The sequence below is a fragment of the Dendrobates tinctorius genome, unplaced genomic scaffold, assembly GCF_039654945.1.
Source record: "Dendrobates tinctorius isolate UK_male_01 unplaced genomic scaffold, ASM3965494v1 ptg000004l, whole genome shotgun sequence".
NCBI classification, from domain to species: domain Eukaryota; kingdom Metazoa; phylum Chordata; class Amphibia; order Anura; family Dendrobatidae; genus Dendrobates; species Dendrobates tinctorius.
Window position 1 is genome coordinate 27853204 of NW_027361672.1, and position 25256 is coordinate 27878459.

Sequence of the window (25256 nt, forward strand, 5' to 3'; positions counted from 1 at the left end):
TAGCGCATGATCTAGAGCCCGGTCTCCAAGGCTGTATGGATACTGATGTTCTTGCAGCAGAAACCGGAGGAATAGAAAGCTGTAAATGCTCTGTTCCCACATAAGACTCAGAGGCACAACAGCAACGGGTGAGCCAGAAGAAGAAGAAGGCTACAGCTGTCTGCCATACGAGCTAGTTCTAAATGAGAACAAGCAAGTGGAACTTCAGTGTAACACAGTACTGCAAGTACCTAAAATAAGCGCTAGAAAGGAGACTACACAACACATCTGCATAGAGAGATTCCTAAGTTGCTTCCAGGCCGGCCAGCCTCTGTTCCATCTGTAATCTGGAATTCTGGACTGCATTTACCAAGCAAAGTAAAGGTAAAAGAAACTGCACCCTATTGTGACCTTGCCTCCTTCCTGCAAACTCTCTAGCACTGCTACATCTCTTTGCCAAACACTACACCCTCTTCCTCAACACCTATCCTCTTCATCTACTCTGCCCTGGGACTACTGCCCTGCCTGTGGAGGGCTACACCATCATTGCTGAACCACACCATCTGTCCCAGAGGATCTGTCTGCAGCGTCGGCTTAACACCTTCATTGCCGAGCACCACAGGTGGCATCACGTATCATCCACTCATAAACTTTAACCAGCCACTCTTAACCCCTTTTACATGGGCGCCCAGGGCCACGGACCGGGTCACCGCTGCTGTGACACTTCCCTCTCAGATACCGGCCCGGTACCGAGTACCCCACAGCCCTGGGAGGGTGACCCATATACCCTACATGCTTTTCAGAATTGGACACAGACAGAAGAGCGCCCTTGTACAAGAACAATGTATGGGCCCTTTGCAGTTCCAACTCCACCTGCTTTGGAGGTAGAAATGGACCTCCTTACTTTTTGGGCGCCTGTGCGACTTCACAGGTTGCACCAATGGCATGCGTCTGCTCACTTGCAGGCACAGACAGAAAAGGGCCCCTGGGCAAGAACAGTATAAGGGCCCTTTGCCATTCAGTAGTTGTGCTAGGACAGAAAAAGGTCATTGCTGTTTTTTAGGTGGAAGTGGGCCCTCTTACCTCTTGGGTCCCTGTGCGGCTGCACCAATGATATGTCCGCCCCTGCCTCTGCTGCTTATGACATTGTACCAACTGCGTTAGACTGTAACTATTTGCTTGAAAGTCAGTTCTAGTAAATACTCAAGCTGCAAACTGTCCTGGAGGTTGGAATAATTCTAATATATTGCAATCGAGCCATTTTATAACTACTTCTGAACTTTTGATGTCTTCTCCCAACTTCTTCCTAGGTTTTACATGACTTTCTCATATACATAGACTAATAAGTTTTATAAATATCACAAATGGTGCATCGCCTAAACAAAAGCAATTCCAATTACATAAATATCCAAACAAACTAGGAAGCTCTATACCTTAAAATACATCAAATTTTTATTTTAGTATATGCTAAAAACATTACATTAATGCTATAATGATATAGTACAAATGAGGGCAACAAATGCAAAAAAGCAGGTTTTGACAAAGGTATGAAGGTATTCAAAAAGGCACATATATCTGAATCTTATTATACATCCATATGTGGATGCAATACCAAAACAGGTACAATACAAAAGGAATATCTTAAAACCAATAAATTGAGCATAAAGCTTCCCAAAAAGACTTCCTTAACTGAAGTCCTGTTTAAAAAAGGTTCTAGAAAAAGTGCTCATAGAATAGCATGCCAGCCAAGTTCCTATTTAGAGTGGCTATATTATGTATAGACTGCAAAAGTGCATAGTGCTGTGCAAATAAGTTTTACCACAATGGGCTGCATAAGTGCATAATGCTTGTGCAAACAAATATACTACAAACGTTAACATATATAATTAGCCAGATGGAGAAAAGTAAAAGTAAAAAGTAGCTGCTGCAGAACATGTACCATACCTAGTCAGCCCTGGTACCCCTGACGCGCGTTTCGCGATGTTGCTTTTTCCTGAGGGAGTGTGCTTTTTTGCTTTTGTTGCCCTCATTTGTACTATATCATTATAGCATTCATGTAATGTTTTTAGCATATACTAAAATAAAAATTTGATGTATTTTAAGGTATAGAGCTTCCTAGTTTGTTTGGATATTTAATAAGTTTTATACACTGCCAGTCTGGTGATTTTCCCATATGGCCATTGTAACAAAGGGCCCCCAATATACAGTTGAATTTTATGCATGTCCAGCAATAAATAAGGCCTTCATCATCTAATCCTATAGTTATACAGTACTGCCTAGTTCCAGGGTTCCTCCACTTCTGGTAATCTAATAAATGTATAAATAGGGGACAAATAGAAATATGACTGTAGGATCAGACTGTAGGATCAGACTATGGGGGTCATTTGTTACTGTGATTATGGGTCCACATGTGACTAGCAGACACAAAGCCGTACTGGAGATTGGCGTAGTTGCTGCAGGTTATGGTTCAAACTTTGTACCTCAATTTAGCAGCAATATTTGAGTAGTCTAATTGTGGATAGGGTTTTCAATATCTAATTCCGCGCAAGGAGAAAAGCAAAAAGTTGTCATCATGGATGTCACCCTTACAATGCAGAGAAAATCATCAGCCTGTAAAACAAGTATTATTGTGGATAACCCCCTATATTTTTACACTGCAAAATTCCCTGCAATGTCTGAACATAGCCCAACTGACAACTTTATCCTTATACTGCATTTTGTTTGTGGACAGACGTCATTGTGTTATGTGTGACCAGAATAGTCTTATGAAAATAAATAAGAATTAATAAAAAATCTGACCATAACAGTCATTTAAGGGCCTGAATGACTGTTATCTAGAGTTGAGCGAAACGGGTCGAAAAAATACAAAAGTCGCTGACTTTTGGCAAAGTCGGGTTTCATGAAACGAAACCCGACCCTAGGATGAGGTCGGCCACGAGGTCGGCGACTTACGCGCCAAAGTCGCGTTTCAAAAGTTTGTTTTGAGCTCTTTTTCAGCCAATCAGGATCCACGGAAACTGTGGGCAACGTGATGACCTAGGCACGGGTCACCACCATCTTTAAGAAGGGCATGCAAGTGATTGGGTTGCTTTGGTGGGCGTCACAGGGGGTATAAAAGGGCGTGCACGCCGACCGCCATCTTACTTCTGCCGATCTTAGTATAGGGAGAGGTTGCTGCTGATTCTGTAGGGAGAGCGTTAGGCAGGGAAGAAGACAAAAAAACTGCTTCTGCTGCTAGCGATTTGGCCTGCACAACACACAAGTCACTGTGTGTGCAGTGCAAGGGGAGGCTATATTGTGGTGTATCAGTGGTGTTGGTTGTTGGGCTGCCTTTTAAGGCTTCCTGACAGGCTGGCATTGCTGTTTACCCACTGCTCCACAAACTGCTTTTTTAAAAGCAATCCAATCTCCCTTATCCTCTAGTCACTTTTGTCACAGCTGTGCCATCGAGCCTGTCACATAGCGCTCAGATATCAGTGGGCCTCACACAATCCACAAGTGTCCAGTGTCCAAAAGTCTGCGCAGAGATTCAAAATCTCCATTATCCTCTCGTCACTTTGGTCACAGGCAGCTGTGCCATCGAGCGTGTCACATAGCGCTCAGATATCAGTGGGCCTCACACAATCCACAAGTGTCCAGTGTCCAAAAGTGTGCGCAGAGATTCAAAATCTCCATTATCCTCTCGTCACTTTGGTCACAGGCAGCTGTGCCATCGAGCGTGTCACATAGCGCTCAGATATCAGTGGGCCTCACACAATCCACAAGTGTCCAGTGTCCAAAAGTGTGCGCAGAGATTCAAAATCTCCATTATCCTCTCGTCACTTTGGTCACAGGCAGCTGTGCCATCGAGCGTGTCACATAGCGCTCAGATATCAGTGGGCCTCACACAATCCACAAGTGTCCAGTGTCCAAAAGTGTGCGCAGAGATTCAAAATCTCCATTATCCTCTCGTCCCTTTGGTCACAGGCAGCTGTGCCATCGAGCGTGTCACATAGCGCTCAGATATCAGTGGGCCTCACACAATCCACAAGTGTCCACTGTCCAAAAGTGTGCGCAGAGATTCAAAATCTCCATTATCCTCTCGTCACTTTGGTCACAGGCAGCTGTGCCATCGAGCGTGTCACATAGCGCTCAGATATCAGTGGGCCTCACACAATCCACAAGTGTCCAGTGTCCAAAAGTGTGCGCAGAGATTCAAAATCTCCATTATCCTCTCGTCACTTTTGTCACAGGCAGCTGTGCCATCGAGCATGTCACATAGCGCTCAGATATCAGTGGGCCTCACACAATCCACAAGTGTCCAGTGTCCAAAAGTGTGCGCAGAGATTCAAAATCTCCATTATCCTCTCGTCACTTTGGTCACAGCTGTGCCATCGAGCCTGTCACATAGCGCTCAGATATCAGTGGGCCTCACACAATCCACAAGTGTCCAGTGTCCAAAAGTGTGCGCAGAGATTCAAAATCTCCATTATCCTCTCGTCACTTTGGTCACAGGCAGCTGTGCCATCGAGCATGTCACATAGCGCTCAGATATCAGTGGGCCTCACACAATCCACAAGTGTCCAGTGTCCAAAAGTGTGCGCAGAGATTCAAAATCTCCATTATCCTCTCGTCACTTTGGTCACAGGCAGCTGTGCCATCGAGCGTGTCACATAGCGCTCAGATATCAGTGGGCCTCACACAATCCACAAGTGTCCAGTGTCCAAAAGTGTGCGCAGAGATTCAAAATCTCCATTATCCTCTCGTCACTTTGGTCACAGGCAGCTGTGCCATCGAGCGTGTCACATAGCGCTCAGATATCAGTGGGCCTCACACAATCCACAAGTGTCCAGTGTCCAAAAGTGTGCGCAGAGATTCAAAATCTCCATTATCCTCTCGTCACTTTGGTCACAGGCAGCTGTGCCATCGAGCGTGTCACATAGCGCTCAGATATCAGTGGGCCTCACACAATCCACAAGTGTCCAGTGTCCAAAAGTGTGCGCAGAGATTCAAAATCTCCATTATCCTCTCGTCACTTTGGTCACAGGCAGCTGTGCCATCGAGCGTGTCACAAAGCGCTCAGATATCAGTGGGCCTCACACAATCCACAAGTGTCCAGTGTCCAAAAGTGTGCGCAGAGATTCAAAATCTCCATTATCCTCTCGTCACTTTGGTCACAGGCAGCTGTGCCATCGAGCGTGTCACATAGCGCTCAGATATCAGTGGGCCTCACACAATCCACAAGTGTCCAGTGTCCAAAAGTGCGCGCAGAGATTCAAAATCTCCATTATCCTCTCGTCACTTTGGTCACAGCTGTGCCATCGAGCCTGTCACATAGCGCTCAGATATCAGTGGGCCTCACACAATCCACAAGTGTCCAGTGTCCAAAAGTGTGCGCAGAGATTCAAAATCTCCATTATCCTCTCGTCACTTTTGTCACAGGCAGCTGTGCCATCGAGCGTGTCACATAGCGCTCAGATATCAGTGGGCCTCACACAATCCACAAGTATCCAGTGTCCAAAAGTGTGCGCAGAGATTCAAAATCTCCATTATCCTCTCGTCACTTTGGTCACAGCTGTGCCATCGAGCCTGTCACATAGCGCTCAGATATCAGTGGGCCTCACACAATCCACAAGTGTCCAGTGTCCAAAAGTGTGCGCAGAGATTCAAAATCTCCATTATCCTCTCGTTACTTTGGTCACAGCTGTGCCATCGAGCCTGTCACATAGCGCTCAGATATCAGTGGGCCTCACACAATCCACAAGTGTCCAGTGTCCAAAAGTGTGCGCAGAGATTCAAAATCTCCATTATCCTCTCGTCACTTTGGTCACAGCTGTGCCATCGAGCCTGTCACATAGCGCTCAGATATCAGTGGGCCTCACACAATCCACAAGTGTCCAGTGTCCAAAAGTGTGCGCAGAGATTCAAAATCTCCATTATCCTCTCGTTACTTTGGTCACAGCTGTGCCATCGAGCCTGTCACATAGCGCTCAGATATCAGTGGGCCTCACACAATCCACAAGTGTCCAGTGTCCAAAAGTGTGCGCAGAGATTCAAAATCTCCTTTATCCTCTCGTCACTTTGGTCACAGGCAGCTGTGCCATCGAGCGTGTCACATAGCGCTCAGATATCAGTGGGCCTCACACAATCCACAAGTGTCCACTGTCCAAAAGTGTGCGCAGAGATTCAAAATCTCCATTATCCTCTCGTCACTTTGGTCACAGGCAGCTGTGCCATCGAGCGTGTCACATAGCGCTCAGATATCAGTGGGCCTCACACAATCCACAAGTGTCCAGTGTCCAAAAGTGTGCGCAGAGATTCAAAATCTCCATTATCCTCTCGTCACTTTGGTCACAGGCAGCTGTGCCATCGAGCGTGTCACATAGCGCTCAGATATCAGTGGGCCTCACACAATCCACAAGTGTCCAGTGTCCAAAAGTGTGCGCAGAGATTCAAAATCTCCATTATCCTCTCGTCACTTTGGTCACAGGCAGCTGTGCCATCGAGCGTGTCACATAGCGCTCAGATATCAGTGGGCCTCACACAATCCACAAGTGTCCAGTGTCCAAAAGTGTGCGCAGAGATTCAAAATCTCTATTATCCTCTCGTCACTTTGGTCACAGGCAGCTGTGCCATCGAGCCTGTCACATAGCGCTCAGATATCAGTGGGCCTCACACAATCCACAAGTGTCCAGTGTCCAAAAGTGTGCGCAGAGATTCAAAATCTCCATTATCCTCTCGTCACTTTGGTCACAGGCAGCTGTGCCATCGAGCGTGTCACATAGCGCTCAGATATCAGTGGGCCTCACACAATCCACAAGTGTCCAGTGTCCAAAAGTGCGCGCAGAGATTCAAAATCTCCATTATCCTCTCGTCACTTTGGTCACAGCTGTGCCATCGAGCCTGTCACATAGCGCTCAGATATCAGTGGGCCTCACACAATCCACAAGTGTCCAAAAGTGTGCGCAGAGATTCAAAATCTCCATTATCCTCTCGTCACTTTTGTCACAGGCAGCTGTGCCATCGAGCGTGTCACATAGCGCTCAGATATCAGTGGGCCTCACACAATCCACAAGTGTCCAGTGTCCAAAAGTGTGCGCAGAGATTCAAAATCTCCATTATCCTCTCGTCACTTTGGTCACAGCTGTGCCATCGAGCCTGTCACATAGCGCTCAGATATCAGTGGGCCTCACACAATCCACAAGTGTCCAGTGTCCAAAAGTGTGCGCAGAGATTCAAAATCTCCATTATCCTCTCGTTACTTTGGTCACAGCTGTGCCATCGAGCCTGTCACATAGCGCTCAGATATCAGTGGGCCTCACACAATCCACAAGTGTCCAGTGTCCAAAAGTGTGCGCAGAGATTCAAAATCTCCATTATCCTCTCGTCACTTTGGTCACAGGCAGCTGTGCCATCGAGCATGTCACATAGCGCTCAGATATCAGTGGGCCTCACACAATCCACAAGTGTCCAGTGTCCAAAAGTGTGCGCAGAGATTCAAAATCTCCATTATCCTCTCGTCACTTTGGTCACAGGCAGCTGTGCCATCGAGCGTGTCACATAGCGCTCAGATATCAGTGGGCCTCACACAATCCACAAGTGTCCAGTGTCCAAAAGTGTGCGCAGAGATTCAAAATCTCCATTATCCTCTCGTCACTTTGGTCACAGGCAGCTGTGCCATCGAGCGTGTCACATAGCGCTCAGATATCAGTGGGCCTCACACAATCCACAAGTGTCCAGTGTCCAAAAGTGTGCGCAGAGATTCAAAATCTCCATTATCCTCTCGTCACTTTGGTCACAGGCAGCTGTGCCATCGAGCGTGTCACATAGCGCTCAGATATCAGTGGGCCTCACACAATCCACAAGTGTCCAGTGTCCAAAAGTGTGCGCAGAGATTCAAAATCTCCATTATCCTCTCGTCACTTTGGTCACAGGCAGCTGTGCCATCGAGCGTGTCACATAGCGCTCAGATATCAGTGGGCCTCACACAATCCACAAGTGTCCAGTGTCCAAAAGTGTGCGCAGAGATTCAAAATCTCCATTATCCTCTCGTCACTTTGGTCACAGGCAGCTGTGCCATCGAGCCTGTCACATAGCGCTCAGATATCAGTGGGCCTCACACAATCCAAAAGTGTCCACTGTCCACAAGTGTGTGCAGAAATTCTAAATCTCCCCTGTCCTATAGACACCTTGTACCTTGTTTTACATTACTATATAGTTTGTTGGATTTTGTCTACATTTCTACCAAAAATGAGGAAGGCTGGTGGAAGAGGCCGTGGAATTGGGCGGGGGTTGGCAGCTGGTAATGATGGTGTTGGTGGTGGATCTGATGGTAGTGGCAAGAGCAAAATAGGACCGAATGCAGGAGGTGCTGACCCTGCGTCATCGTCTGGCTACATAAGGCCTCGAACGCTTAGTTTTCTAGGAGTTGGCAAACCGCTTTTAAAGGCAGAGCATCAGGAAAAAGTTTTGTCTTACATTCCTGACTCAGCCTCCAGCTCTATCGCCTCCTCTTCTTCAGTTGTAAAAAGTAAAAGCACTGAGTCGTCATTGGAGGCTCATGTTCATGAACCACACCTTTCCTTGTGTCCTTCACCCCAACCAAGATTGAAGGATGACGCAGGCCATACTACTGATTACTCCATGGAGCTGTTTTCACATACCATGCCTGGATTATCAAGTGAAATGGTGAATTACCCAGGCCAAGATGAATCTGACATGGAGTGCACTGATGCACAGCCGCTGATGGATGATTCTGCTGGTACATTCACTCAGAGCACTACATTGTCCTCGCAGTGTACAGAGCCAGATTTTGACCCTGATGAGACTCAGGTGCCCCTTCCCGCACACTATACCACCATACACGGTGACACAGAGAAAGGTGCACATGACATAGAAGAGGAGGTGATGGATGACCCAGTTGTTGACCCAGATTGGCATCCATTGGGGGAAGAGGGTGCTGCTTCCAGTAGCTCAGATGAGGAGCATCCACAGCCGACATCGACATCGCAACAGCTGTTATCTGGCAGGCCCGGAGCACTCCAAAGACAGGTTCCAAACATCAAAAGAGTTGCTGGACAGCTTGTCCAGAGGGTCAAAAGATCACAGCGTGCTAGGCCGCAAAATGTCTGCCAAAGTAGGAAGAGTGCAGTGTGGCACTTTTTTTAACAAAATCCTCATGATCAGGCCAAGGTTATCTGTAAGAAGTGCGCAAAGACCTTTAGCCGAGGGAAAAATCTGAAAAATTTGAATACCAGTTGCATGCTTAGACATTTAACCAGCATGCACTTGCAAGCGTGGACACAACACCAAACCTCAAGTGCCACATGTGCAACTGATCACAACGAAGGTAGTCAGCAACGCTACATTGTTTCCCCCACTGTAAGCCCACCGGTTAGCACAGCAGCAAATGTTGAGGTGTCGTTGCAAGACCACAGCAGTCAGGGAATCCCACTGTTATATCAACGAAAGACTGATTCTAGGCCATCAGAAAGAACACCAACTCCATCACCATCATCAACCCTCTCTCAGTCCGCCCTGTCCACCGCTACTTCCACCATATGCAGCTCTCAAGTCCAGCTCACCCTCCCAGACACTATGAGTAGGTCAAGAAAGTACTCAGTCTCTCATCCGCGTACACTGGGTTTGAACGCCCACATTGCCAAACTAATCTCGTTTGAGATGATGCCCTTTCGGTTGGTGGAAAGCACAGCTTTCCGCGAACTCATGGCCTATGCAGTACCACGCTATGACCTACCCAGTCGCCACTTCTTCTCTCGCAAAGCCATCCCAGCCCTCCACCATCATGTGAAAGACCGCATTGTCCATGCACTCAAGCAGTCAGTGAGCGGAAAGGTGCACCTCACAACTGATGCATGGTCCAGTCGGCATGGCCAGGGCCGTTACGTGTCCATCACTGCGCACTGGGTTAATGTGGTGGATGCAGGGTCCACAGGGGACAGCGGTGGTGGGACAGTGCTGCCTAGCCCACGGTATAGGAAACAGTTGGCTGTAGGCGTTCGACCCTCCTCCTCCTCCTCCTCCTCCTCCTCCTCCAGAAGCGAAAGCTCGTCCACAGAGCGCAGTCGTACGAGCACTCCATCTGCAGCTGCCACTGTTGCACACGATGTGTCCCCCTATCGAGCAGCTAGTGGAAAGCGTCAGCAGGCTGTGTTGCAGATGATGTGTTTGGGCGACAGACACACCGCCGAGGTGCTGGCCGAGTACTTGAAGCGACAAACTGAGTCATGGCTGGGCAGTGTACATCTTGAGGCAGGCAAGGTAGTTAGTGATAACGGCCGTAATTTTGTGGCAGCCATAGCCCTTTCAAAACTCAGCCACATACCTTGCTTGGCTCACACCTTGAACCTGGTGGTGCAGTGCTTCCTCAAAAATTATCCGGAGTTAACAGCCCTGCTCCAGAAGGTGCGAAGACTGTGCGCGCACATCCGCCGGTCGCCTGTACACTCCGTTCGTATGCAGAAGCTGCAGCGATTGCTCCACCTTCCCAACCACCGCCTCATTATCGACATTGCAACAAGGTGGAACTCCACCCTGCACATGGTGGAGCGGCTGTGCGAGCAGAGGCAGGCCATAATGCATTTGTGGGAGGATACACGGCCAGGCACTTTGAGAGCAGACATGGAGTTGACAGGCGTGCAGTGGTCGAAGCTGAAAGACCTTTGTAAAGTCCTTCAGTGTTTTGAGGAATGCACACGGCTGGTAAGCGCAGACGACGCCATCCTAAGCATGAGCATCCCACTTATGCGTCTGCTCATGCAAACTTTGACGCACCTTAAGGAGCAGGCGTCTGCAGCCAATGTTGATGAGGAGGAAGAGGAGGAGGGAATCCTTGATGACATTCAGCCATTGTCTGCTCAGGGACCTCTCCTGGACGAGGTGGAGGAAGAAGAGGAGGAGGAGGAGGATGATGGGGATGATTACTTAGGGGAGGAGGATGCATCTCGTGGGGCAAGTGAAAATGTTGGCGTGGCAAGGTCTGGTACAGGGTTTGTGCGTGACTGGAGGGATGTGGATTTGCCAGAAAGTGCTCCTTCACCCAGCACTCGCAGTGCATCATTGACACCGGGAACATTGGCCCACATGTCAGATTATGCCTTGCGGATCCTAAAAAGGGACCCCCGCATTGCCAAAATGATGAACGATGACGACTACTGGTTGGCCAGCATCCTGGATCCACGCTATAAAGGCAAATTACAAAACATCATGCCACAGGAGAACCTTGACCTAATATTGGCTAATAAACAAGCAACTCTGGTAAATCGGTTGCTTGAGGCATTCCCAGCACACAGCAGCGGTGATGGTTCTCACACGAGCCGTACGGGCCGGGGGCAGCTTGGCAGAGGTGTTCGTGGTGCACACAGCAGAAGTGGCGTTGGAGACAGGGGTTTCATGACAATGTTGTGGACTGATTTTTCAAATACCGCTCACACAACTGGTAATACTGCATCGATGGAAAGTGACAGGAGACAGCAGTTGTCAACTATGGTTACAAACTACTTTTCCTCCCATATCGATGTTCTCCCACACAGGTCATTCCCCTTTGACTATTGGGCCGCTAAACTGGACACCTGGCCTGAATTGGCCCAATATGCCTTACAGGAGCTCGCTTGCCCAGCTGCAAGTGTGCTATCGGAAAGAGTCTTCAGTGCAGCTGGATCAATCCTGACAGAAAAAAGGACCCGTCTGTCAACCCAAAATGTGGATGATCTAACCTTCGTTAAAATGAACCACGCATGGGTTTCCAAGGATTTTGTCCCACCTTCCCCTGATGACACATAGGGTGACAGAAAAATGGCTTGCTTTGGTCCACCTCTTCCTGGTACTTGCCCTATTTCGCCTTTTGCATCAGCTGAATGTCCAACATCAACATATGCCACTTTCTAAAACTCCCTAACTGTGCTGCCTCCCCCCCCATGGCCGTGGTCACCACCTATCGCACGACACCGTGCGAGTGCCGTTGCCCTGGACAGGTGGGTAGGCCGACTCTTGGGCGCGGGCACTGGCACAGGGTCCCTCATAGTGCAATCAAGTGTCTCTGACGGTGGTGGTGCACACCCGCCGTCAGACACACCGCTGTACTATGAGGGGCCCAGTGCCAGTACCGACGCCCACGAGTGGGCCCCCCTTGCTTGGGCAGGGCCCCAGCATTTGCAATCTTTACCTCTCCCTGCTCCTCCGCTGTGTAATCTGGGCCGTCAAATCCATACTGTGCCTGACACCGTCTGAGCCTGCCTCCTGAGACATATATTTTGAATGTGTACGCTATCCATACATGTTATCCAGGGATACGGTACCCTTTCTAACCTTTGTGCAATCACGTGCAATCCATACTGTGCCTGACACCGTCTGAGCCTGCCTCCTGAGACATATATTTTGAATGTGTACGCTATCCATACATGTTATCCAGGGATACGGTACCCTTTCTAACCTTTGTGCAATCACGTGCAATCCATACTGGGCCTAACACCGTCTGAGCCTGCCTCCTGAGACATATATTTTGAATGTGTACGCTATCCATACATGTTATCCGGGGATACGGTACCCTTTCTAACCTTTTTGCAATCACGTGCAATCCATACTGGGCCTAACACTGTCTGAGCCTGCCTCCTGATACATATATTTTGAATGTGTACGCTATCCATACATGTTATCCGGGGATACGGTACCCTTTCTAACCTTTGTGCAATCACGTGCAATCCATACTGGGCCTAACACCGTCTGAGCCTGCCTCCTGAGACATATATTTTGAATGTGTACGCTATCCATACATGTTATCCGGGGATACGGTACCCTTTCTAACCTTTGTGCAATCACGTGCAATCCATACTGTGCCTGACACCGTCTGAGCCTGCCTCCTGAGACATATATTTTGAATGTGTACGCTATCCATACATGTTATCCAGGGATACGGTACCCTTTCTAACCTTTGTGCAATCACGTGCAATCCATACTGGGCCTCACACCATCTGAGCCTGCCTCCTGAGACATATATTTTGAATGTGTACGCTATCCATACATGTTATCCAGGGATACGGTACCCTTTCTAACCTTTGTGCAATCCATACTGGGCCTAACACCGTCTGAGCCTGCCTCCTGAGACATATATTTTGAATGTGTACGCTATCCATACATGTTATCCAGGGATACGGTACCCTTTCTAACCTTTGTGCAATCACGTGCAAGCCATACTGGGCCTAACACCGTCTGAGCCTGCCTCCTGATACATATATTTTGAATGTGTACGCTATTCATACATGTTATCCGGGGATACGGTACCCTTTCTAACCTTTGTGCAATCACGTGCAATCCATACTGGGCCTAACACCGTCTGAGCCTGCCTCCTGAGACATATATTTTGAATGTGTACGCTATCCATACATGTTATCCAGGGATACGGTACCCTTTCTAACCTTTGTGCAATCACGTGCAAGCCATACTGGGCCTAACACCGTCTGAGCCTGCCTCCTGATACATATATTTTGAATGTGTACGCTATCCATACATGTTATCCGGGGATACGGTACCCTTTCTAACCTTTGTGCAATCACGTGCAATCCATACTGGGCCTAACACCGTCTGAGCCTGCCTCCTGAGACATATATTTTGAATGTGTACGCTATCCATACATGTTATCCGGGGATACGGTACCCTTTCTAACCTTTGTGCAATCACGTGCAATCCATACTGTGCCTGACACCGTCTGAGCCTGCCTCCTGAGACATATATTTTGAATGTGTACGCTATCCATACATGTTATCCAGGGATACGGTACCCTTTCTAACCTTTGTGCAATCACGTGCAATCCATACTGGGCCTAACACCGTCTGAGCCTGCCTCCTGAGACATATATTTTGAATGTGTACGCTATCCATACATGTTATCCGGGGATACGGTACCCTTTCTAACCTTTGTGCAATCACGTGCAATCCATACTGGGCCTAACACCGTCTGAGCCTGCCTCCTGAGACATATATTTTGAATGTGTACGCTATCCATACATGTTATCCGGGGATACGGTACCCTTTCTAACCTTTGTGCAATCACGTGCAATCCATACTGTGCCTGACACCGTCTGAGCCTGCCTCCTGAGACATATATTTTGAATGTGTACGCTATCCATACATGTTATCCAGGGATACGGTACCCTTTCTAACCTTTGTGCAATCACGTGCAATCCATACTGGGCCTCACACCATCTGAGCCTGCCTCCTGAGACATATATTTTGAATGTGTACGCTATCCATACATGTTATCCAGGGATACGGTACCCTTTCTAACCTTTGTGCAATCCATACTGGGCCTAACACCGTCTGAGCCTGCCTCCTGAGACATATATTTTGAATGTGTACGCTATCCATACATGTTATCCAGGGATACGGTACCCTTTCTAACCTTTGTGCAATCACGTGCAAGCCATACTGGGCCTAACACCGTCTGAGCCTGCCTCCTGAGACATATATTTTGAATGTGTACGCTATCCATACATGTTATCCGGGGATACGGTACCCTTTCTAACCTTTGTGCAATCACGTGCAATCCATACTGGGCCTAACACCGTCTGAGCCTGCCTCCTGAGACATATATTTTGAATGTGTACGCTATCCATACATGTTATCCGGGGATACGGTACCCTTTCTAACCTTTGTGCAATCACGTGCAATCCATACTGTGCCTGACACCGTCTGAGCCTGCCTTCTGAGACATATATTTTGAATGTGTACGCTATCCATACATGTTATCCGGGGATACGGTACCCTTTCTAACCTTTGTGCAATCACGTGCAATCCATACTGGGCCTGACACCGTCTGAGCCTGCCTCCTGAGACATATATTTTGAATGTGTACGCTATCCATACATGTTATCCGGGGATACGGTACCCTTTCTAACCTTTGTGCAATCACGTGCAATCCATACTGGGCCTAACACCGTCTGAGCCTGCCTCCTGAGACATATATTTTGAATGTGTACGCTATCCATACATGTTATCCGGGGATACGGTACCCTTTCTAACCTTTGTGCAATCACGTGCAATCCATACTGGGCCTAACACCGTCTGAGCCTGCCTCCTGAGACATATATTTTGAATGTGTACGCTATCCATACATGTTATCCGGGGATACGGTACCCTTTCTAACCTTTGTGCAATCACGTGCAATCCATACTGGGCCTAACACCGTCTGAGCCTGCCTCCTGAGACATATATTTTGAATGTGTACGCTATCCATACATGTTATCCGGGGATACGGTACCCTTTCTAACCTTTGTGCAATCACGTGCAATCCATACTGTGCCTGACACCGTCTGAGCCTGCCTCCTGAGACATATATTTTGAATGTGTACGCTATCCATACATGTTATCCGGGGATACGGTACCCTTTCTAACCTTTGTGCAATCACGTGCAATCCATACTGGGCCTGACACCATCTGAGCCTGCCTCCTGAGACATATATTTTGAATGTGTACGCTATCCATACATGTTATCCGGGGATACGGTACCCTTTCTAACCTTTGTGCAATCCATACTGGGCCTAACACCGTCTGAGCCTGCCTCCTGAGACATATATTTTGAATGTGTACGCTATCCATACATGTTATCCGGGGATACGGTACCCTTTCTAACCTTTGTGCAATCACGTGCAATCCATACTGGGCCTAACACCGTCTGAGCCTGCCTCCTGAGACATATATTTTGAATGTGTACGCTATCCATACATGTTATCCGGGGATACGGTACCCTTTCTAACCTTTGTGCAATCACGTGCAATCCATACTGTGCCTGACACCGTCTGAGCCTGCCTCCTGAGACATATATTTTGAATGTGTACGCTATCCATACATGTTATCCAGGGATACGGTACCCTTTCTAACCTTTGTGCAATCACGTGCAATCCATACTGGGCCTAACACCGTCTGAGCCTGCCTCCTGAGACATATATTTTGAATGTGTACGCTATCCATACATGTTATCCGGGGATACGGTACCCTTTCTAACCTTTGTGCAATCACGTGCAATCCATACTGGGCCTAACACCGTCTGAGCCTGCCTCCTGAGACATATATTTTGAATGTGTATGCTATCCATACATGTTATCCGCGGATACGGTACCCTTTCTAACCTTTGTGCAATCACGTGCAATCCATACTGTGCCTGACACCGTCTGAGCCTGCCTCCTGAGACATATATTTTGAATGTGTACGCTATCCATACATGTTATCCAGGGATACGGTACCCTTTCTAACCTTTGTGCAATCACGTGCAATCCATACTGGGCCTGACACCGTCTGAGCCTGCCTCCTGAGACATATATTTTGAATGTGTACGCTATCCATACATGTTATCCAGGGATACGGTACCCTTTCTAACCTTTGTGCAATCACGTGCAATCCATACTGGGCGTGAGAACGGCTGGCGAGCTGTTAAGCAAGCTACAGCACCTGTCCAGACAAGTACAGGGATTCCCTAGCGAGGAGACTTATTTGATAGTTTTCAATGTTGGGACAGCAATTTTTGGGGAGCACTATACTCTGGAGAATGATAGATGGGGCCCACCATACACTGGAACATTCCAAAGGTGGACATCAGACACTGGAGCAGCATTTACAGGGCCCATTATACACTAGAGCATTAGAAATGGGGCCCATTATGTTTGGAGCATTATTTGGGCCCATAAGACAGTGGAGCTTCATCCATGGGGACCAACATATACTGTAGCATTATGTGGAGCTCATCATATACTGTTTCAAACATTATATGGGACCAATGATTCTGTATGGAGAAATAGATGGGCCTCGTCATGAGATGTAAAAAGTGAGGTATTTTTCATTGTACTATACCGCTATTTATCTGCCGTATCGGAGCATGATGAGTTGTGGTATGTGTTAAAGGGGCGCTCTTTCGCCCAGGGCACATGAAAACCTGCAGCCAGCCCTCCCCCCCCCCCACAACTTTAGCCAAATAACCCCCATTTTTCAGTGTGTAACTTGTATTATGAAGTTAATTAAGGTTGACAAGCTTAAGTAAGAAGAATTGATGCTTTTGGCATTCAAATGGACACTGTAGGTGTGTTTCCTGTCCTCCTCTCACTGCCGACTTTTATTCCCCATTGACTTACATTGGGTTTCGTGTTTCGGGACGACCCCGACTTTTCCCTATAATCGGACGATCTTGCTCGACCCGACTTTTGGAAAAGTCGGGTTTCACGAAACGAAACGCGACCCTAAAAAACCAAAAGTCGCTCAACTCTACTGTTATCTACACTACGCTATCTACATTAGCTAAGCCATCTCCCTTCTAAGTATTTACATGGGCTGGATTACAGAAGGGAGCTGGCTTGGCTAGCTTTATTGAAATTAAAGCTGGAGTCACAAATAGCGACTCACCAGTGATCCCAACAACGATATCAACGTGTCAGGATCGCTGGTAAGTCGCTATGTGATCGCTGGTGAGCTGTCAAACAGACAGCTTCACCAGCGATCAGCACAGCGACCCGGCGTCGCTGTGTACGTTAGTTACCAGCGCGCTGATGCAGGGAGCTGGTAACTAAGGTACACATCGGGTATCTAAGGGATGTGTGTCCCTTAGATACCCGATGTGTACATTAGTTACCAGCTGATCGCTGGTCTCCCGCCTGTCACACACAGCGATGCATGCTGGCCAGCGGGAGACCAGCGATCAAAAAAATGTCCAGGGCTTTCCTACAGCGATCAGTGATACCGGCCGGGGGTCTGGTCGCTGATCGCTGTCACACACAGCAAAAAACTTGTGACTCAGCAGCGATCTCGCTAGCGAGATCGCTATGTGTGACGGGGCCCTAACAGTCATTTGCCCATGTGTTGGCACAGTATACACTGTCCTGAGAGTGCATATGACTAAAAGCAAGGCAGCCAGAATACAGAGACTGGCAAAAAAATAGGGTTACTTGGGCTATCAGGACTATATTAGTACATTATCTAACTTACTATGTAGTGATTATTTTGCTATATTTTTATTTTCTGGAAAACCCCTTTTAAATCTATTACAATAGAATAGTATTGCCTAAATAATGATTCATAAACCAAACCGTTTACCTGAATATATTCATCCTTATGATCATCAATGTGCTTAAATAATGGATCACTTGGCACAGGAGATAAGAATGCATGACCAGACAACAAACATGCCATGTACAGTAGAAAAAGCTGCAAAACAAAAACAAAGAAGCCCCAGAAAGTGTGAGAATTGTCACAGGTAAAGAGTTATCTCCTACTTATAGAGGATATGGAATAATTTACTAATTACAGGAGGTCTGACCACTGGAACCCCAGCAATCCTGAACTTGGGGGTGTATAGAGTATGCTCCACTTTCACTCCATTCATTGTGTGTGTGAGTGCAGGAAATAGCCAGGCCTATGATACCCCCAGAGATTAGAAAGTTATCCATTTTATTATGGATAGGGGATAACTTACTATCTTAGGAAAAACACTTAAAGGGAACCTGCCACCTGAAAAAAAGGCTATTAATCTGCATGTTAATAGCATTCTGAACCTGCCCGGCACCCGCACTTAGGTCGACACTGCAAGAAGGAAATGAACTTTATTGCCACTAGGCAGCATTCGGGTTCCAGTCATAGGGGAGGTGCTGGTGCGGGTTCAGTCACCACTCTGTGTATAGAGAGTGGCAGCTGTAACTGCGCCCCAAGGGACTGATAGCCTGGTCTAATGTTAAGCTGCTGTCAAGTCAGTGTTGGGGGCACAGTTGTAAGAGGGTGAAGAGGAAGAAGAGCCAAAAGGAAGTTACCTCTCCTGCTCCGTGTCCGGAACCACATAGCCGGGCAGCAGGGTTGCCCGGGGGAAGACTTTCTGACCTGGATCGACTGCACCATGTGACTGTAAGGGGCAGTGAGGGATGAGAAGAGTCGGTGGACAGGAAGCTCTGCAGGCTGAGGGCGCGAAAGCAGAGCGTGCCAGAGACAGAGCAGCGCGCGTCAGGTAGAAAGCAGGCTGCAGCACCGCACTCCAGGATAGGAGGATAAGATATAGCAAGCGCTGTATGTGAGTACGTGGACTCGGTAGCCTCCGTGACAAGAGGAGACTCCCCCCCCCCCCCCCCCCCCCCCGGAAGTGCACAGACAAAATCCTGAGCGCGCAGCCCCGGTGCCCGCGGTGACAGGCCGGAGCCCCTGAGTGTGGCAGAGAGACTTCCCAGTGTGTGCAGCTTTGTCCCTGGGGAAAGACAGATGGTATGTTTTACAGAGACTCAAAGCAGGGGAGACTCAGGTTCGCAGCATCTCCCTGCTCTTTCCTTTAACTCCTGAGCTTCCAGTTTCATCCAGAGGACAGACTACAGAGACTGCAAGCACCGCTGTTGTCGGTGCCAACGTGGGAGAAAGAGACCCTGCAATTAAGCTTTCCCCGGACTGATAAGTTACAAGAATTCCAGTTTAACCGTTTCAACTCTGCATAACTGTTTAATAGCTTTCCCTAGCCTTTCTATTGTTTTACCGTTTACTCTGTCACTTTTAACCCCCACTGCTTCTCCCTGCGTGGAGAGTAAAGTCCCTGTAAATAAACATTTAACTCTTGGTCTGTCTCGGTTCCGTGGCGACATCCTCAGCACCTATTACACTGTTACAGCTGCCACTCCCGCTACACAGAGTGGTGACTAAACCTGTGCCGGAGCAGCCCCCGTGACTGGAATCCAAACGCCGCAGGGGGTAATAAAGTTAATTTCTTCCCAGCAGCCAGGGTCTAAGTGCAGGCCCCGGGCAGGGTCAGATTAACCCCATTTCTGGAGGTTACGGTAATAGAGTTTTTTTCAGGTGATTAGTTAGTTGGATTGATTGCTGACATATTTTAGTCATTATCGCCTTAGAAGCTGACTGTATAGTTGTAAACAGTAGTCAATATCCGAAAACTGTTTGTCTACCAGATCCCCCATTGGTTGGCCAATACTCTTATTGACCATCATTAGTCAAATTATGTCCTTATTAGCTATTTTTACCCATGCTCACAAAAGGCACTTCAGATGCCCATTTTCCCACTGGCATCTGACATGCGTCCCTGTTCACATGTGGGTTTGTTAATTCCTCTGACATAGCAGGACAACTGTTAGAGGAACATGTATCTCTATACATTCTGGAAGCTTCCAATGCAAATGTGAACCAACCACATTTTTAGATGGTCTTGTACACGCTACAATATTATGGAAATAATTTTATAGGACTTTATGGAATAAAAAAATCAAAAACCTGATAGTTCCAAAGTTCCAATTTGTAGCTGGTCTATGCTACATTATAACAAAAAGTCAGAAGATCATATGTATATATTGTGCTGGGAGAAAATATCTCTGTGATGATGAAGAGTGTCGGCCACATATAGCAGAGTGCACTGGCTAAGGCACTGACAAGGAAGATAAAAGAGGGAATTCTCTTACCATGGCTGGATGTTGTTCAGTCTTCTCCGGCAGAGATCCCACTGGGTGTCGGGGAGAGATTTGGGACTTATATGCTGCGGTGACAAGCCACTCCTTGTGCCAGTCCTCTCTGCCTGAATCAGATATTGTAGCAGAGTGAGATAGTTAGTAATACTAAATACTTGGTTAATAATCTCGGAAAAGTAAACATTCATCTGGCAACGCTCATTTATTACCAATATTGGATTACAATGGCTCATAAGATGCTGAGAAGGGATTACTTTTGCAAATATTCATACTTTCAAATATGTTTCTTTTAAGACAGATGAACAAACTCTTGAACATAATAGGGGTATTCCCATTTTGTACGATTTTGGTATATTCACTGCATATGCCATAAATCTATATTAGATGCATGCCCCATCAATGCCTGGAGAGGTGGTCAGAACTGCCATCCATTTGTATGGGATTTCCAACCACTTCTCCACTGAAAGCAGGACATGATTAACTCCCGATCTTCAGATAAATGTGTTCCCATTGTCGGAAGCCACATCTTCTATACATTTGTGACATAATCCGTGAACATACTATAAATGTATGAGATGGGAATATTTCTTTAACTATAAACCTCTATTTACAGTGGGGGAAATAAGTATTTGATCCCTTGCTGAGTTTGTAAGTTTGCCCACTGACAAAGACATGAACAGTCTATACTTTTAAGGGTAGGTTAATTTTAACATTGAGAGACAGAATATCAAAAATAAAATACATAAAATCACATTGTATAAATTATATAAATTTATTTTCATTTTGCAGTGAGAAATAAGTATTTGATCCCTCTGGCAAACAAGACTTAATACTTGGTGGCAAAACTCTTGTTGGCAAGCACAGCAGTCAGTTTTTATAGCTGATGATGAGGTTTGTACATATGTCAGGAGGAATTTTGGTCCACTCCTCTTTGCAGATGATCTCTAAATCATTAAGATTTTGAGGCTGCTGACATGATGTCATGCCCGCCATGTCCGTTATGCTGCATGACCCCTGGAGCAGTGTGCACACGCACCTCATGACTATTATGCTGCATGATCCCTGGAGCAGTATGCACGTGCACCTCATGACTGTTGTGTTCACAAGTTACGCGTTTCGAACACTAAAACCGTGTTCTTTCTCAAAAAGCTTTTTATAATAAATAATATGGATCTTTTGGAAGCTGGGATTTTTTTTTCTTACTTTCCTCTGATTGAACACACACTGGACTACGTGTTCCTGTGCTCCCACACACCACAAAGCTGCTTCAGGTGAGCTGGTTTATCTTTCCTTTTTTACTTTGTAGGAGGAGGAGTCCCCGCTGTGTACCCAGGCCGGAACCAAGGAGACTGTCACCAAGGTTCCTAGGGGGATTGTTTCCAGGGGACATAATTAGGGGACGGAACACAGTTCTAGAAAGGTTGGGGGTGGAACCAGTATAAAAGGGGCTGAGGACGCCAGGAGAAGTCAGTCGACGGAGCAGGAGAGAAGGAGAAAGGAAGCTAGAGGGTGCCAGAGAGCCAGAGCAAGAGCCAGAGGCAAGAGAGGAGAGCAGCGTCTGGAGAGACTGAAGGGAGACGGCACCGAGCCGTCCAACAGAGAGGCACCGTTTGTCTGCGCTCCTAGCAGCCACCACCGCCCGACTCCAGCCCACGGCTGCGGCCTGTCCGCTGCCGGCCGTGGCTGCCACCGCTCCACTCCAGTCCGCGGCCTGTCCGCTCCTGCCCGCGATTGCAGCCTGTCCGCTGCCGCCTGCGGCCGCCACCGCCCGACTCCATCCTGCGGCTGCGGCCTGTCCGCTGCCGCCCGCGGCCGCCGGCGCTCCACTCCAGTCCACGGTCACGGCCTGTCTGCTGCAGTCTGCGGCCGTCGCCACTTCACTCCAGCCTGTGGCTGCGGCCTGTCTGCTGCAGCCCGCGGCCCCCGCGGCTCGGCCCTAGCCCGCAGCTGCGGCCTGTTCGCCGCCACCTGCGGCAGCCGCTGCCCGTTCCCAGCTTGTGGCTGCGGTCTACACTGTCCAGTCCCCGGGCAACGCCGTACCGCCTCCACCGGGAGGTGCAACGCAGAGGAACTCTTCAGGGGCCTGCTGTGCCCCCACTTCGCCTGGGCGTAGGAACGCCCAAAGTCTCCGCCAGATCCTCGTCGGCTGGGCCCAGCGGCTGATACGCCGAAGCATCATCGACCATCACTCTGCCGGACGTCAGAGAGGATAAGTGACACATTGTAGTTTATACCCAGGACCCATAGTCGGCCATACCACGGCCCTGTAGAGACTGGTCTTTGCCGGGTTAGTCGTGTTCGTGTTACCAATGTATTCTTGTTTTGATCCCTGCGAGAATAACTACTGTTAGCTTGTTTGGTTGCTTGAGATAGCCCCTATAGGCATCTTTCTATAAAAGTTACATCTTTCTATAAAAGTTACATCTTAAGTTCATCCCGTCTCCCATCTCGTCACTGCATTCCGCGTACCTGTGATTACTACAACTTCAGTATCCTTTTATGTTGGTGCCACTGGCATACAGCACCATACAGTTGTGGCCAAAAGTATTGACACCCCTGCAATACTGTCAGATAATACTCAGTTTCTTCCTGAAAATGATTCCAAACACAAATTCTTTGGTATTATTATCGTCATTTAATTTGTCTTAAATGAAAAAACACAAAAAGAATTGTCCTAAAGCCAAATTGGATATAATTCCACACCAAACATAAAAAAGAGGGTGGACAAAAGTATTGGCACTGTTCAAAAAATCATGTGATGCTTCTCTAATTTGTGTAATTAACAGCACCTGTAACTTACCTGTGGCACCTAACAGGTATTGGCAATAACTAAATCACACTTGCAGCCAGTTGACATGGATTAAAGTTGACTCAACCTCTGTCCTGTGTCCTTGTGTGTACCACATTGAGCATGGAGAAAATAAAGAAGACCAAAGAACTGTCTGAGGACTTGAGAAACCAAATTGTGAGGAAGCATGAGCAATCTCAAGGCTACAAGTCCATCTCCAAAGACCTGAATGTTCCTGTGTCTACCGTGCGCAGTGTCATCAAGAAGTTTAAAGCCCATGGCACTGTGGCTAACCTCCCTAGATGTGGACGGAAAAGAAAAATTGACAAGAGATTTCAATGCAAGATTGTGCGGATGTTGGATAAAGAAACTCGACTAACATCCAAACAAGTTCAAGCTGCCCTGCAGTCCAAGGGTACAACAGTGTCAACCCGTACTATCCGTCGGCGTCTGAATGAAAAGGGACTGTATGGTAGGAGACCCAGAAAGACCCCATTTCTTACCCCGAGACATAAAAAAGCCAGGCTGGAGTTTGCCACAACTTACCTGAAAAAGCCTAAAACGTTTTGGAAGAATGTTCTCTGGTCAGATGAGACAAAAGTAGAGCTTTTTGGGCAAAGACATCAACATAGAGTTTACAGGAGAAAAAAAGAGGCATTCAAAGAAAAGAACACGGTCCCTACAGTTAAACATGGCGGAGGTTCCCTGATGTTTTGGGGTTGCTTTGCTGCCTCTGGCACTGGACTGCTTGTCCGTGTGCATGGCATTATGAAGTCAGAAGACTACCAACAAATTTTGCAGCATAATGTAGGGCCCAGTGTGAGAAAACTGGGTCTCCCTCAGAGGTCATGGGTCTCCAAGCAGCACAATGACCCAAAACACACTTCAAAAAGCACTAGAAAATGGTTTGAGAGAAAGCACTGGAGACTTCTAAGGTGGCCAGCAATGAGTCCAGACCTGAATCCAATAGAAAACCTGTGGAGAGATCTAAAAATGGCAGTTTGGAGAAGGCACCCTTCAAATATCAGGGACCTGGAGCAGTTTGCCAAAGAAGAATGGTCTAAAATTCCAGCAGAGCATTGTAAGAAACTCATTGATGGTTACCGGAAGCAGTTGGTCGCAGTTATTTTGGCTAAAGGTTGTGCAACCAAGTATTAGGCTGAGGGTGCCAATACTTTTGTCTGGCCCATTTTTGGAGTATTGTGTGAAATGATCAATATTTTGCTTTTTTGCTTCATTCTCTTTTGTGTTTTTTCATTTAAGACAAAATTAAATGAAGATAATAATACCAAAGAATTTGTGTTTGCAATCATTTTCAGGAAGAAACTGAGTATTATCTGACAGAATTGCAGGGGTGTCAATACTTTTGGCCACAACTGTATGTCAGGGCCTTACTTGTGACATTTAATGTAGATGATTTGCCGGTCACATGCACTGCATAAGGCTTGCATAACTGCATAGTGATGATGGCCTTAAAACCTTGCTTTATCTGGTTCTCATCAGCCAAGGCTTAGCTTAAATCATTGACCATTGAGTCTGTGTACAAGGCAGATATTACCCTACCTGGTCCTGTTTCACATCTGAACAGTATAATGCGTCAAACTAATAGCAATATGGTGAATGAGTATTTGAGATCAGTGGGTGGTCGCAGGTCTGTTTATGCAGATATGCAACAGCTTCCTATCAAAGATTGTGTTTTGGGATGTTTTATACCTATGTTCATAAAACCTGGCTGGATATGGAAAATAAAAACAGTTATGATTTCTGGTACAACATTTCCTGTTCTATCACATGTGATGCTATGTGTCCCCAAACAACGCTGCCCTAGAGGGTCAAGAATAAACCCTTATTTTTTAGTGGTGTGATTGTTTTTGAAGCCTTAAAGTGGTATTTTGATAGGCAGAAGTTATTGCCTATCCACTAGTGATGAGCGAACGTGCTCTGATAAGGTGTTATGCAAGCATGCTCGTGTGTTAATTGAGTGTCACCGGCATGCTTGAATACTATGTTTAAGTCACCGTGGCTGTTCAAGAGCCGCAACACATGCTGGGATTGCCTAACAAGCAA

General features: G+C 47.3%; 1 protein-coding gene across 1 annotated transcript in view; it reads right to left on the minus strand.

Annotated features, from left to right (window-relative positions):
• The window catches only part of LOC141082655 (cytosolic non-specific dipeptidase-like), a 70344-nt gene extending 49811 nt beyond the window's left edge, over positions 1 to 20533 (minus strand). Inside the window, exons 1-2 of the mRNA XM_073566606.1 lie at positions 20396 to 20533; positions 18051 to 18161 (exon numbers count right to left, since the gene is read on the minus strand). Coding sequence (XP_073422707.1) covers positions 18051 to 18161; positions 20396 to 20398 — 114 coding nt within the window. The 5' untranslated portion in view covers positions 20399 to 20533. The remainder of the gene's footprint in view (positions 1 to 18050; positions 18162 to 20395) is intronic.
• Positions 20534 to 25256: the final 4723 nt, after the last annotated feature.